Genomic DNA, 15014 nt, shown 5'->3' on the forward strand with positions numbered 1-15014 from the left:
TTTATTTTTATTATTATTGGCTTTTAACCATGAAAAGTAACAGGCACTCTACTAAATATAAATATATGACATCCAAATATACAATTTCTTTTAACTCATACCTTACATACTGCTAAGGAGTTCCGGTAAAAAGACACAAATAGTTAATTTCCCATACATATACTAAAGTCCAAATCTACATTTATACATTAATACATTCAAACACCTCAAGAAACTGTTGCCATTATAACATTTAAATCTGTAACAAATAGAGTAAAAGAGACCTTTAGACACAAATTAGTTAATGTGGTTTCAATCACAGACTGATGCAAGCTTCCTGTTACCTGTAACAATCAGATGAAGGTTAACAGGTTTACGAATTCTCTCACAATGGTCCAAGGACTACACACAAGTTAGATACCCAAACCTGGGGTTTTTCTGACTGTATCTGTACTTGTCTACATTCAAATACCTACAGAGCCAGCCATATAACATAAACATTTAAGCCGGGTGGACCCATACGATAACAAATATGGTAGAAGTTTAAAAACAACTAGAGCAAATGCCCTACCTAAAGTTTTTCAAGGTCAAAAATAAAAATAATTTTTTAAAAAAACACACACACACAACAACAACAACAAAAAACCCACTATGTCATGCATTTAAAACATTCTGAGTCAGATGCTTTCCTGGGGCCTGAGACCCCTGATTTAAATCTTCCAAACAACAATAGCAAACATGACTAAGGAAACTGTTTTGTTTGTTTGTTTTTTAGAAATAAAAGGAACAATGAAAAAAACTGATAGATTTAATTGCAAAAATGTCACAATGTCTATGTGAAAATCTATTCACATACAAGGTAAGTGGCAGCAAAGAACTTAAAGGTTTTAATTTTACAATGAACTCAGACATCGTGGCAGTCACTGGTGGTTGCTTCTCCACACTCATTCTTTTTATCATTCCAAATGTCATTCAAGGTGCCAATGTATCCAGCTAGTAATACTAACTGGCTAATGACACAGTCCATATAAGGAAAGGTAAGTTGAGGTCCTTGGGTGGGACTTCCAGAAACACTCTTTAAAATGGGACAGACTCAGCAGGCAGGGGCTTTTGTGCTTTCTTCTTGCCTGGAACAGGACTGTTAGAGGTGGGATAACCATCATGTGACTACAATGCAATAAAGACAAAGATTAAAGTCAAATACATATGATGATGGGCAGAAAGAGAGAAGAAATCCCCAGCCCTGGACTGCTCACCTCACATTACTTATTTACAGGAGAAAAAGAAGCCTCTATATACATGGTTCAATCCCCACAATAAAGGCTCTGTTACGTGCAATCAAACTGACATACCCCAATAGGTAAGAGATAAACATCGTGGAAAAGTTCTGCAGGACATTATCTTGGAAAGCCCCATCTGTATGTTATCATAATTTCCTTTAATGTCTTCATTTCTTCAAATAAGAGAGGGAATGTGGAAATGACTATATATTTCCTTCCTGAGTAAACATAGTGGACTGACTGAATTCTGAAACATCATCCCTAGAAAACATACCTAGGACATTATACAGATGGAGACAACTGAAGGAAGGTTCTATTGCTATTTAAGGCATTCGTTAGATTCTTAATGGACAGAATGCTAATATTCCTATTGTTAAGGGCCTCCAACTTTTATCTCCTGAAGATAAGACTCTACCAATTCTCTGAGGTAATTAAGAGAATCATTTTTGGAGACAGATCTGGATTAGACCCGTACTCCATCTGTGTGATCGTCAATACATCTGTTCACAAATAGACTGATGCTCCTTCTTGCTACACAGTCAGACTACATTTTCCAAACGCCCTTTGATGTTAGGTATGGCCATTATGACTTGCTCTGGTTAAGGAAACGCGAGCACGAATAACATGTGTCACCTCTGGGCAGTAGCTCGAAAAGCACGTACAATTCACCACCTCCCTATATGCTTTCCTTGATGAAAGGAGAATGACCTATCTACACAGTGCCTCCATCAGCCTGGGCCCCTAAGCAACTGCAGCGAGCACAAGTCATCCCACTAATCTCCCAAAGACAGTGAGAGAGAGGCACAAACCACTGTTGTGTTGTGCCATTCTGATTTTGGAGTGTTAGGTTACTGCAGCTGCATCTGGCCTGTCTTGACTGACGTAATCACTTGCTAGCTAGGTGTTCCCGGATAAGCCACATAAACCTCTCCTTGCCTCATTTTCTTCATCTATAAAATGAGGAAAACATTGTCAACCTTACGACATCATTATTAGGTTACACTAAGAGGACTAAGAGGATGCATTTAACATGTTCAGCACACTGCGTGATAATAAGTGATACTGCTTCTGTATAAACTAACAACATTATATCTGAGGCAACGTGAAGCTATATATTTGTTCAGAGGAACAAAGAAATAAGGTTGTTTCTAAAAATTTATTTGGGGCGAAATCAGTGTTTTTTAAACCCTTTTGTCTGCAGGTATAAAGTGACAGTTCTGAACAGCCCATGATTACCAACTACTGGCACTTAGACTGTGCACAAAGCTTTTACCACATCTAGCTATACAGGTTCATAAGCAGAAACGGTTCTATTATTCAAAAAATACCCAAGCTTGAGCTTTCCAAGGTCTGAAAAGCCCTGGTAAATTTTATAGTAACTGAATGAAAATCACCAATCTTTAATTCAAATTTGTCAATTTTAATTCAATTCAAATTTGTCAATTTATGGGGAATATGTCAAATTTAATTCAAATTTGTCAATTTATGGGGAAGAACAGGGGTGTGGTGGAGGGGGCGGGCAAGAAAGAACAAAGGGGTTAATTCTTCTGGAGTGCCTGGTGTCAGGCGATTAACAAAAATTACTCCATCCAATTCTCACACCAATAAGTAAGAGGTAACTCTTTCTGGTGTATTATAGATAAGCAAACAAGCACAGGAGATTATATGAACTGCCCACTGGCACAAAGTGGTGATGGTAAGTGATGAAGGTTTAATTCAAACCTGCTTCAAAGCTCACACTGTGCTACTCAGAGTGTGTGAAAAACTGCTCAGGAATAAAGGACAAGGATGAATCAGCAGACTAAGAAGGCTATTCCATGCCAAGCTCTTTATTTTGAGGAGCCCTACCTACCTCCATAGAATAAAGCTAGCTGAAGAATTACCACTCTCCCCCACTGTATTGGTGTTTCTTTAGGAGACCCCTTAAAAAAAGGTTATCAAGGAAAAAAACGTGTGTCATAGCTTTCCTCCCCAGAAAGGAGAGAAAACACCTAAGTTCAGAACAGCTGGTAATTGTATTTCCCAGGGGAATGAAACGGTATTTTGTTTAAATTGTAGCTAGATGTGAACAGGCTTGACTTGGGATTCTCCACCGAGAAAGCTAATTTTTGGTCAGCTGGAATAATAAGCAGTGTGGGATGGTCCATTATGCATTTCTTCAGCTCATGCTCCAGCCAATAATCTTATCAACACCTTCCAAATCCCACGTATGATTGCCAAACATCCTTTTTCTACTCCTGGTCACTAAAGTATGACTACTCCTGGTGACCAAAGCAAACAGAATGTGAACTTCAGGACCTCACCGTGACTTTGGGGTTTCACATTCAGCTTGATCCACAGACAACAATAACAAAAGCTGAAGAGACGACAGATCCTGTCGTCCTTCTGTATCTTGAACTTTGCCTGTTATCAGACATTATACTCAGAACATAAGATAAGCTTCCTTGCTGCAACGGTACACTGACTAATACCAGAATCATGTATCTTATGAAATTGGGAAGGGCGGAGCAGTAGCAGGACAATCGCCATCCAAACCCTAGCCCTACTGTATTACAATGTTAGGAAATCCACCACCACTAAGAACATTAAAGCTTGTTTAGAACTTAAGTAAAGGTCTGATACCAATTGTAGAAATAAGACATACAAATCCACAGACAATTCTTTTCAGAACCCAGAGAAGGAGAGGGGATAAAGTTTCAAATCCAAAGCCAAAGAATATTACATTTTTCCTCTCAAGATTTGAGCTTTTAATGGGTCCTTGGTCTGATGTCGGCTGATCTAGAGTTTTACATCGACAAAAAGGAAACTACAAAGATTGTGCAGAAAGCAAGTTTAAACAATAGTGCAAGTTTATTGTGCAGAAAGCAAGTTTAAACAATAGTGTAAAATAAGCTATAAAATAAGATACCTAGAAACAGTATATTATCTGTGTTCAAGAAGGTATAAACAAAAAAGAGAAAGGACTATAGAGGTGTATTAAACGCTATGTCAATGGTTAGGTACATGGGAGCAGATGGCAAGGTTACAATGGAGGGAGAAAGTCAGGGAACACTCTCTGCTCATTTGGAATAAAGATCTAGGGCCCCTCATGATTTTTTTTTTTTTCTCAAAGGAGAGAGAACAGTGAAAGAGAAATTGCCTAGACCCAGTACAAAGTCTACTTACACAGATACACATAGGAAAAAAACCTACTGAAGAAAGCCTACTTCTTTCAAAAGAAGGAAAGCCTCCAACTCTGCAGAGCATTTTCCATAGCTTAGGGTAGGGAAGAGGAAAAAAGCAATTCAAGGCTTGCTTCTGGCATTCTTTCACGCTCTGTGTTCTGGGGGTCTTTTGTTCTTTTTCTTGGTAACCAATTCAGTTACTCTGACCTGAGCTTTTATCCATCAATGAAATTTCCTCAATGAGTAAGGCACATTCTTATAATAATAGTAACCATAGTGTATAATGAGAGAGAGAGAAAGAAGGCAGGAATAAGTACTGTGTGTGTGTGTGCTCGTCAGAAGGGAGAGTTATAAAACTCCATTTAGTTACGCTCATTATCCTCCGACTTATCTTCTTGAGTTGTATTTATCAAAAACCTTCCTTTGGTGATTAAAAAACCCTAACAATTTTTTATTTTGCTATTCTTTCTTCTTTGGCCTTAAGTGCAGTTTCCTACACACTCCAAAAGACTGAGACGTTTGTGGGCTCATTGAACGTTATTCTTTACTGATGATTAATTATATATGAAATCATCAGGCTTTCATGGAAATTAAATAAAATGATGATTGCAGGTTATAACCTTTTCATATTCTGCAGGTGTTTTTTCTCAAAAACTTGTCTTTTTTATGCTCTCAGCAAGTAGCTAATAAGATACACAGAAAGTTGGTACATTCTCAAAAGCACCAATGCAAAAAAAAAGTTGCTGTAAAACGTTCTTTTAATTAAAAAGAAAAAAAGTTGTGTACAAGAAAACACAAAATCCTAAAAGAGAAATACAAAATAATAAAAGAAAAATCTAACAAAAAAACTGTATTTAATGTTGTGCTACTTAAAAGCAATTTAGCTTATTATAAATGCTGTTTGCACAGCTTAGAATGAATATTTAAATAACGCAATCTGGATGCTGAACTAACACAGAAAAACACCAGAGGGGGAAAGAAGGTTGTAACAGTACACAAATTTCTATTACAGATACACTCTATTTGACACTGGAGCTGCAAATTTCATAGGTTATGCGTTTCTAAATTTCTAGATAAAATCTAACCAAACTGCTTACTTTCAAAAACAATATAACCTTCCAAAGACATACCTCCTGTATGTAATCATTTTTCTCCAAAATGGAAAGAGCAGCAGCTGCACATTCCAGGGTAGAAAGGCACCTATTAGTCGGTTGTGTCCGAATTACATACTGACTAGAAACACTAGTTTTTAACTGCACCTGAAACCAAAACACAGAAAAACAGAATGTGAGTTTTGTTTTAAATTTAAAATTATACAGTCTGTGGGGGGTGCCTGGATGTCTCAGTCGGTTGAGCGTCCGACTTCAGCTTGGGTCACGACCCGCAGTTCAAGAGTTCAAGCCCCGCATCGGGCTCTGTGCTGACAGCTCAGAGCCTGGAGCCTGCTTCAGATTCTGTGTCTCCCCCTCTCTCTGCCCCTCCCCTGCTTATGCTGTCTCTCTCTCTCATAAATAAATAAACTTGAAAAAAATTATAAAGTCTTTGTTTTAAATACTAGTTCACTTCCTTCCAAAATCGCCAGTTTAAAAATATTAAATGTATTAATATCTTCTATACATAATATCCTCTAGTTATTGTTATTGTTAAATACTCAGAGGACAGTTACACATATATCTCACAATGAAAATATAACCAGAATATATGCAAATTACTACAAATCATAAATTAAAAGACTAATAACCCTTTTCCAGGAGGCACAAGTGCGAAGACACTGCACAAAAGAAAATATAAGAAAGGCAAATAGGATATAAAAGCACTCAACACAGAGCGCCTGGGTGGCTCAGTCGGTTGAGCGGCCGACTTCAGCTCAGGTCATAATCTCACGGTTTATGAATTCAAGCCCCATGTTCGCTTGGTGCTGACAGCTCACAGCCTGGAGCCTACTTCAGATTCTGTGTCTCCCGCTCTGCCCCTCCCATTCTCATGCTCATGCTCTCTCTGTCTCTCAATAATAAATTAACATTAAAAAAAAAATTTTTTTAAGTGCTCAACACGACTAAATGCAAATTAAAATCACAATGAGATAACTTTTCACACTTGCTAGAACAGTTAAAATCAAAACGACTACCACCACCAAATGGGGAGAATATGGAACAAATGAAATCCTCATGCACTGTGGTAGAAATGAAAACGATTTAATCACTTTGGAGAATTGACAACAACTGGGTTTTTTATTGTATGGTTTAGTCTTCCATTGTTTCTTAATATAGACTGACAGGGGTATGCCTATATGGGGGTGAGTGTGTATAAAGAGATGTGTGTGCCCACACACACACACACACACACATAGGTGACTGACACCTGATGACTGACAGTCAGAAATGGGAAAAGGAATAGAAAACCAAATGTCAACATTCTGGCCTTTTGATTCCTATTTTAATTAAATGAAACTCAAGTAATTTCACACTCATAAAACCGTATTCCTAGCCCACACTGTGAAAAGAATCACACTTAAGGATGTGTGAGTAGATAAGAATTTAAGTTTTTACTCACTAAATATGTAAACATGTGGAATGAGGTGGCGGTGTCCAACTCTTACCACGTAGTCACTTAATAAAATCAGGTGTTGTCTCTCATTTTCTGGTATCTCTGAAGTTCTAACAGTCTCTCATTCCTTTACAGCATTAAAACTGTCCCGTCTCTGGACCCTTGTCCCTCAGTCCTCTTCCTCCCTTGTTTCTCTGAATGCATTTTGTCCCAAGAATTCTCTACAACTTGTATCCTTTCTCTCCTCAGAAGGTGGAAGATAAGGAGGACAGGAAGAGAAGGGGAAGGGAAGGGAGAGGGAGAGAAGTAAAGTGGGCATCATAAAAGATTCATTACAGGGGAACCTGGGTGCTTCACTCAGTTAAGTGGTGAAGTGTCCGACTTCCGCTCAGGTCATGATCTCATGGTTCATGAATTCGAGCCCCACATCAGACTCTCTGCTGTCAGTGAAGAGCCCACTATGGATCCTCTGTTCTCCTCTCTTTCCCCTGCCCTGCTCGCTCACATGCTCTCTTTCTCTCAAAAAATAAATTTACATACATACATAGTAAATAATAAAAGCTTCACTACAGAATGTGTTTAATTTTGGAATACATTCTTTAAAACATATTTAATAACATTTTAGTTAAAATCACTCTGCATTTCTACCAACGTAAAAAGATGGAAAACGGAGGGAGGGAAGAGATGGAGAAAAATGGTTGAGAAACTGCAATGATCAAAGAAAGCCCATGATTAAATAACTGTAAGAATAATTCATAATGCTGATTAACTATAATTACCAACTGCTTTGATATGTCATCAGGTCAACTAGAAAACCGAGCACAGCCAACTACTGCTTTCAATATTCAGTTCCATCACTGGAGAAATTTATAATAAACATCTGATTACAACAAAATCGTTGGGAAACATGAAAAATCCACAGTGATTTTTGTTTATTGGAACAAATTTGATTTTTAAAAAATAAGTTTGGAAAAACCGAAATTAAAAAATATAAAAATAAATTAAGAAGAAGTTTTTTATTTCAGTGAGTAGCTTTACTTCTTACCACGGCCCACATGACTGCATGAAAATTCAGAATCTGAAATTTATCGAGTGTTAGAAGACTTCAAAATGTCCTTCACAAATTATCTCTCCAGGAATTATCCAGTAACCGGATATATTAAGAGTAAATAACTAAAGTCTGTACTATGATTAACAGACATGTTATATAGCACGTTAATGGGCTCTTCTCACAATGTCTATTATGCACATGTGCTGTATCACCTTCATCACATTTGATATGATGAGTGGGAACAAAAAGAAATCCTGTCAATCCATCTTCTTGAGAAGTCATAGGCACAATAATAATTTGTCAGAAAGTGACTTGCCTTTTTTTTTTTCCTTAACTTTTTTTTATTCTTTATTTTTGAGAGACAGAGAGACAGACCATGAGCAGGGGAGGAGCAGAGAGAGACACAGAATCTGAAGCAGGCTCCAGGCTCTGAACTGTTAGCACAGAGCCCATTGCAGGGCTCAAACCCACAGTCCGTGAGATCATGACCTGAGCTGAAGTTGGACGCTCAACGAACTGAACCACACAGGTGCCCCAGAAAGTGACTTGTCTTCTTAAATAAAAGTTCAAGGAAATCCGAGGTAAAATTTACAATTCTCAGAAAAGAAAAAATTAAAATTTGATGAAAGTATGAGGCTCTATGGAAAGACCAGGATTTTTATATCAAACCTGACAATAGCTAACCAATTAGTTTCAATAAGGTAATTTTGCTTCTCAGTTCCTCTTCATCGACAAAAATCAGATACATGGACCTGAGGGTGTAAAACCTAATCCTAAGATTACATATAATATATATTATTAACTATAATTATATATTAATTACATATCACAATACAATTAATTATATATTAATAATTTCAAGTTATAATATAATTAATATGATTGTTGTAATATTGATATATCATATTACATAAAACTTAATTTCCAAATATTAGAAGCCATGCTGATTCAAAGAACACTTCAGTAATTTTGATCTTTTTGGAACTTGGTTCTCCAAGGGTTTAGACTGTTTGAGTACTCTTGCTGTAACTTCTTCTTGAGGAACAGGAAAATCAGTGCCGGGTTTAGAATTCTACTGGTATGGATTCTAAGCCTATACTATAACTCCCATTTTAGAAACACCCAACTCTTCCAGTTCTAGATCCTGCATTCAGTCTTTGCCAATGATTCTCTGAATTGCCTAAAATTGGAATTCCTGGAAACACTTGTTGTTATAATGCCTTCCTTTCTTTTCTAACATTAAATCTTAAATATATATTTAATATATAAGAATACCAGATAACATACCTAGGAATAAATCTAACCAAAGAGGTGAAAAATCTATACACTGAAAACTATAGAAATCTTATAAACTGAAGAAGACACAAAAAAATGGAAAAAGATTCCATGCTCCTGGATAAGAAGAACAAATAGTTAAAATGTCAATACTACCCAAAGCAATCTACATATTCAATGCAGTACCTATCAAAATAACACCAGCATTCTTCACAGAACTAGAACAAACAATCCTAAAATTTGTATGGAATCAGAAAAGACTCCGAATAGCCAAAGCAATCTTGAAAAAGAAAACCAAAGCAGGAGACATCACAATCCCGGACTTCAAGCTATACTACAAAGCTGTAATCATCAAGACAGTATGGTACTGGCACAAGAACAGATAATCAATGGAACAGAATAGAGAACCCAGAAATGGACCCACAAATGCATGGCCAACTAATCTCTGAAAAAGCAGGAAAGAATATTCAATGGAATAAACACAGTCTCTTCAGCAAATGATGCTGGGAAAACTGGACAGAGACATGCAGAAAAATGAACCTGGACCACTTTCTTACATCATACACAAAAACCGAACTCAAAATGGATGAAAGACATCAATGTAAGACAGGAAGCCATCAAAATCCTCGAGGAGAAAGCAGGCAAAAACCTCTTTGATCTTGGCCGCAGCAACTTCTTACTCAACATATCTCCAGAGGCAAGGGAAACAAAAGCAAAAATGAACTGTTGGGACTTCATCAAAATAAAAAGCTTCTGCACAGCAAAGGGAACAATCAGCAAAACTAAAAGGCAACCAACAGAATTGGAGAAGATATTTGCAAACGACATATCAGATAAAGGGTTAGTATCTAAAATCTATAAAGAACTGATCAAACTCAACACCCAAAAAACAAATGATCCAGTGAAGAAATGGGCAAAAGAAATGAATAGACACTTCTCCAAAGAAGACATCCAGATGGCCAATCGACACATGAAAAAAATGCTCAACATCACTCATCATCAGGGAAATACAAATCAAAACCACAACGAGATACCAACTCACACCTGTCAGAATAGCTAACATTAACAACTCAAGCAACAAGAGATGTTGATGAGGATGTGGAGAAAGAAAATCTCTTTTGCACTGCTGGTGGGAGTGCAAACTGGTGCAGCCACTCTGGAAAACAGTATGGAGGATTCTCAAAAAATTAAAAATAGAACTATCCTACAACCCAGCAATTGCACTACTAGGCATTTATCCACGGGCTACAGGTGTGCTGTTTCGAAGGGACACATCCACCCCCATGTTTATAGCAGCACCATCGACAATAGCCAAAGTATGGAAAGAGCCCACATGTCCACCGATGTATGAATGGATAAAGAAGATTTGTATATATATACAATGGAGTATTACTCGGCAATCAAAAAGAATGAAATCTTGCCACTTGCAACTACGTGGACAGAACTGGAGGATATTATGCTAAGTTAAATTAGTCAGAGAAAGACAAATATAATAAGACTTCACTCATATGAGGGCTTTAAGACACGGAACAGATGAACACGAGGGAAGGGAAGCAAAAATAATATAAAAACAGGGAGGGGGACAAAACATAAGAGACTCATAAATATGGAGAACAAACAGAGGGTTACTGGAGGGTTTGTGGGTGGGGGTGGGCTAAATGGGTAAAGGGCATTAAGGAATCTACTCCTGAAATCATTTTTGCACTATATGCTAAGTAAATGGATGTAAATTTAAAAAATAAAATTTAATAAAATTTAAAAAATAAAAAAAAATAAAGGAATAGCAGATAACAGGAGCACCTGGATAGTAAGTTAAGCATCCAGCTCTTGATTTATAGGCGCAGGTCATGATCTCATGGTTCGTGAGACCAAGCCCTGCATTGGGGTCTGCAATGACAACACAGAACCTGCTTGGGACTCTCTGTCTCCTTTTCTCTCAGCCCCACACCCCTCCCTTTCTCTCTCTCTCTCTCTCTCTCTCTCTCTCTCTCTTTCTCTGTCAAAATAAATAAATTTAAAAATAAAAGAAACAAAAAAGAAATGCAAGATAATAGTTTGATGGCTATGATCACTGTTCAGATGCCTTCAAAAAGGGCTTTTTCAAATGTCTCCTTCCTAAGTACATCTTTAGCTTGATATAAATGTCTTATATCATTAAAAGTCTGGGTGACATAGCATGTGCAGTGGTTTAGTCATTGCTTTTAGGGCACAAAATAAGTCAGTACATTATCCAAGGAAATAACATGCCATGGCATCTCTGAATAATAAAACATATGCATTTTTAAAATAACTTACTATTAGTTAATTCTTTATCAAACAAAACACACTAAAATAAGACCTCAAAATTAAATTTTAATTCATACCTCCCATCCCCACAAATGTTATATTTTTATAATTTGATGGCAATTATTTGTTATCTGTGCTCAGGCGATTTTAAGGCAAGCGTCATTACTCCATAAAACTATTGTGCTTCTCAATTATTAAGAGTCACAAAACTTTCTAATCACTTGATCAGCTTTCTTACAGGTTTCTAGGAAAAGCAATCTACTTCCCAGGCATTCTGAAACAACTCTAGTCTGGAAAAGGCTGAAATAAACTCCCTTTCAATAGCATCCTGAAGTCTTCACCACTGGAAGACACACATAAAAACCCTCCTTTCTGCAGCAGCCTTTCTTCTACGACTTTCCACAAGCAAGATTCATCATCTGAGCCTATGAGCAAACCTCTGAGAGACAGAACATCTTTTCTCCTAGCCTCAATCTTTCAATCCCTTTCATTCCTTTCATTCCCTTAGTTTAATTCAACAATACGATCTAACAGTTGGAAGAGCCCAACTTTGGCATCAGACAGTTGCCAGATCTGACACAGACTGACCCACGTATGTTCAAAGTTTTACGCGCTTACTGGACACTAAGTGCCCTTCCAGATAATGTACTCATATTGTCTCTTTTAAGACTCACAAACACCCTGTGAAGTAAGTACTACTATGATCTCCATTGTACAGAAGAGGAAACTGAAGTGCAGAGGGTGAAGTTAAGTAAGTCAAAGTTCTAAAATCAGTCGTGGTGAAGCAGATACGTGAATCTATAAAACCTTATTCAGGAGTGGAACTCTTATCACCAGGCTAATAATTAAAGGCTAGGTGAACCTCAACACGTGAAACAAAAACAACAAAGCTATTCTGTAAAGCAAGACTAAGGCACCCCCTCAAGAATTTTAGGGTTCTTCTGAACATCGTTTTAACAACACTGATATAGGAGGAAGTGTCCTCTACCCAAGAGTGAAAAGTACTCATAAACATCAGTGTCCATGTCTTACTCCAGCCCTGCTGCACTCTGAAGCCTGCAAAACTTTTTCATAGGGTAGAGATTTCAGGATTAAAGTTGAAACTCAGGAAAACTGATAAAAATAAAAATAAAATAGGCATTAGTTATAGATAAAATGGTAATATTAGTGCTACTTCCTAAAATACATGATTATTTGTCTTTTTCTAGGATGGCTTGAGGAACTTCATCTTACAACAGAACTTCTATGGGAAAATCTGTTTCCAAAACAACAACAACAAAAAACTTATAGAATAGATTTGGTTTAAAACTTAGCACTTTCTTATACATCAAAATGAGAAATAAAGTTACGTGCTAATTCTCCAACATACAAAAACTTTCATGTTAACCTGGAGAACTGCCCTCTAGTGGAGCTTATTAAAATTTAGGCCTACAGGGTTCTAAAAGGTATTTGTCTTAGGGTCAAGGGTTGAATAAAGTTTCCTATCTTTTCTCAGATTTCTCTAAAGCAGTGATGGAAATGGCAGTTTACAGTAAAAAGAGTAGGGCACCTGGGTGGCTCAGTCAATTGAGCGTCCAACTTCAGCTCGGGTCATGACCTCAAGCTGTGAGTTCAAGACCCACATCAGGCTTACTGCTGTCAGTACAGATACTTCAGACCTTCTGTCCGTCTCTCTCTCACCACCCCTCCCTGCTCTCTCGCTCTCTCTCTCAAAAATAAACATTAAAAAAAATTGTCCAACTTAAATATGCTTACAGATATGCATTCTTTCATATTAGGTTTATATCAGTTTATATCCTTTATCAAGAAACTTAAATTAGAAACTTATTTAGGATATGAGAAATTGATGAACGAACTAGTCTTATCTAAATAATAATAGTCAACTTTCTAATGTCTTGCTAGTCAGACATTTCTCACCAAAGATAAATTTCATTTAAGAATTAGCAGCTCTGGGGTGGCTGGCTCTGGGGTGGGTGGCTCAGTTGAGCATCCAACTCTTGATTTCAGCTCAGGTCATTATCTCATGGTTCATGGGTTTGAGCCCTGCATAGGGCTCTGTGCTGACAGTGCAGAGCCTGCTTGGGATTCATTCTCTCTCTCTCTCTCTCTCTCTCTCTCTCTCTCTCTCTCTCTCTGCCCTTCCACTGCTTGCACTATCTCTCTCAAAAATAAACAAACATTTAGAGAAAAATAACTAGCAGTTCTATCTGTTTCAACAGCTGTCATGGCTTCATAAATGGCTCTAGAAAAATGAATCATCAATTAGGCCGGGTGTGAAATAAAGCACACATTATACTATTACTTCATAAGTTCGTTTGCCACCTAAGATTTTTATTTTAAAATTTACTCTGTGTTAAACTGTATGATATTTTATTGATTAAAAACATTTGTCTCTTCTGTAACTTCAAACCGAAATAATGTGTGTGGACTGGGAGGCAGGGAAGCACCACTAAAAGCATGAGATGGGAAGCGACACACACCTACATTTAAATCTACAGAAGAGTGGTATGACCTCCAGCAAGTTTCTTGAACTCTCAGAGCCTAAAACATTAACAGCTTTAAGGAGCTGCCATATACAAAGTGTTGAGCAACAGCTGCATACAATAAGCACTCAACACAGGTAAGGTGTGGATAAGGGTGGTGTCATGGGAATAAGGTTGGCAGCACTGACGATATCCAATGTTTCCTTCCTAATTTAACGACTAAGGGCGAAGCTCTCAGCTTTACCGCAATAAAGCCACACGAGGAGCCTGGCCAAGGGTGAGGGATGAGATGGAATTTAGGACACAGCCAGAAGTCAACTTTCACAGGATGGAAGGAGGAAACCTACAGAACAGGTAGAGAAAAAGCAGACTCGGAAGCAGGAGAGATAAGAGAGGTTTTACTGAATCCTGGAGAAGAACAAGTTATCTGGGCAGATAAATAAAATATTCCTAGAGTTACAAGCCTGTAAAAAAAGAAATGCAGAAATATTTTCACTAAAAATATACTTGCAGACAAGGAATATATTAGGTTTTTACTCTTTCATCTTTTAAGTATGTGAGCTGAGCTTCAATAAAAAAGTGCAATCATCACTGAAGTTATTACATCTTGTACCAAATCTTTACATATTTCTTTAAAACATTCCCACACAACCCTATATAACAGAAAAGACAGACCAGAAATCTGTTAGAGTTTTTGAAAATCACTTTTAAAAGAAAAAATTTCCATTTCTTGCATGATCTTGCATGAGTATTCTATCTGCCCAATGCTTTCAACATATTTTCTTACCTTCCTCTTCCTCTTCACATGTGTGACTTATCTGTGATGTTTAAGTGATTTTACAACAGTGCAGACATACATAAAAAAGACTTAGTCAACAACAGGATTGTTTCTTTGAACAATACAGAGTTCAGGACACCTAAACAGCAAAAAATTACAGGTTGCAGAGTA

The 15014-nt window shown here is 37.3% G+C and overlaps 1 protein-coding gene across 3 annotated transcripts in view; it reads right to left on the bottom strand.

Annotated features, from left to right (window-relative positions):
* Nucleotides 1-15014, bottom strand: part of DTWD2 (DTW domain containing 2) — a 372028-nt gene that overhangs the window by 265683 nt on the left and 91331 nt on the right. For all 3 annotated transcript variants that reach the window (XM_042982627.1, XM_042982630.1, XM_042982628.1), the window contains exon 5: nt 5554-5682. In XM_042982627.1, the coding sequence (XP_042838561.1) occupies nt 5554-5682 (129 nt within the window). The remainder of the gene's footprint in view (nt 1-5553; nt 5683-15014) is intronic.

Source organism: Panthera tigris, chromosome A1 (assembly GCF_018350195.1).
Source record: "Panthera tigris isolate Pti1 chromosome A1, P.tigris_Pti1_mat1.1, whole genome shotgun sequence".
Taxonomy (NCBI): Eukaryota; Metazoa; Chordata; class Mammalia; order Carnivora; family Felidae; genus Panthera; species Panthera tigris.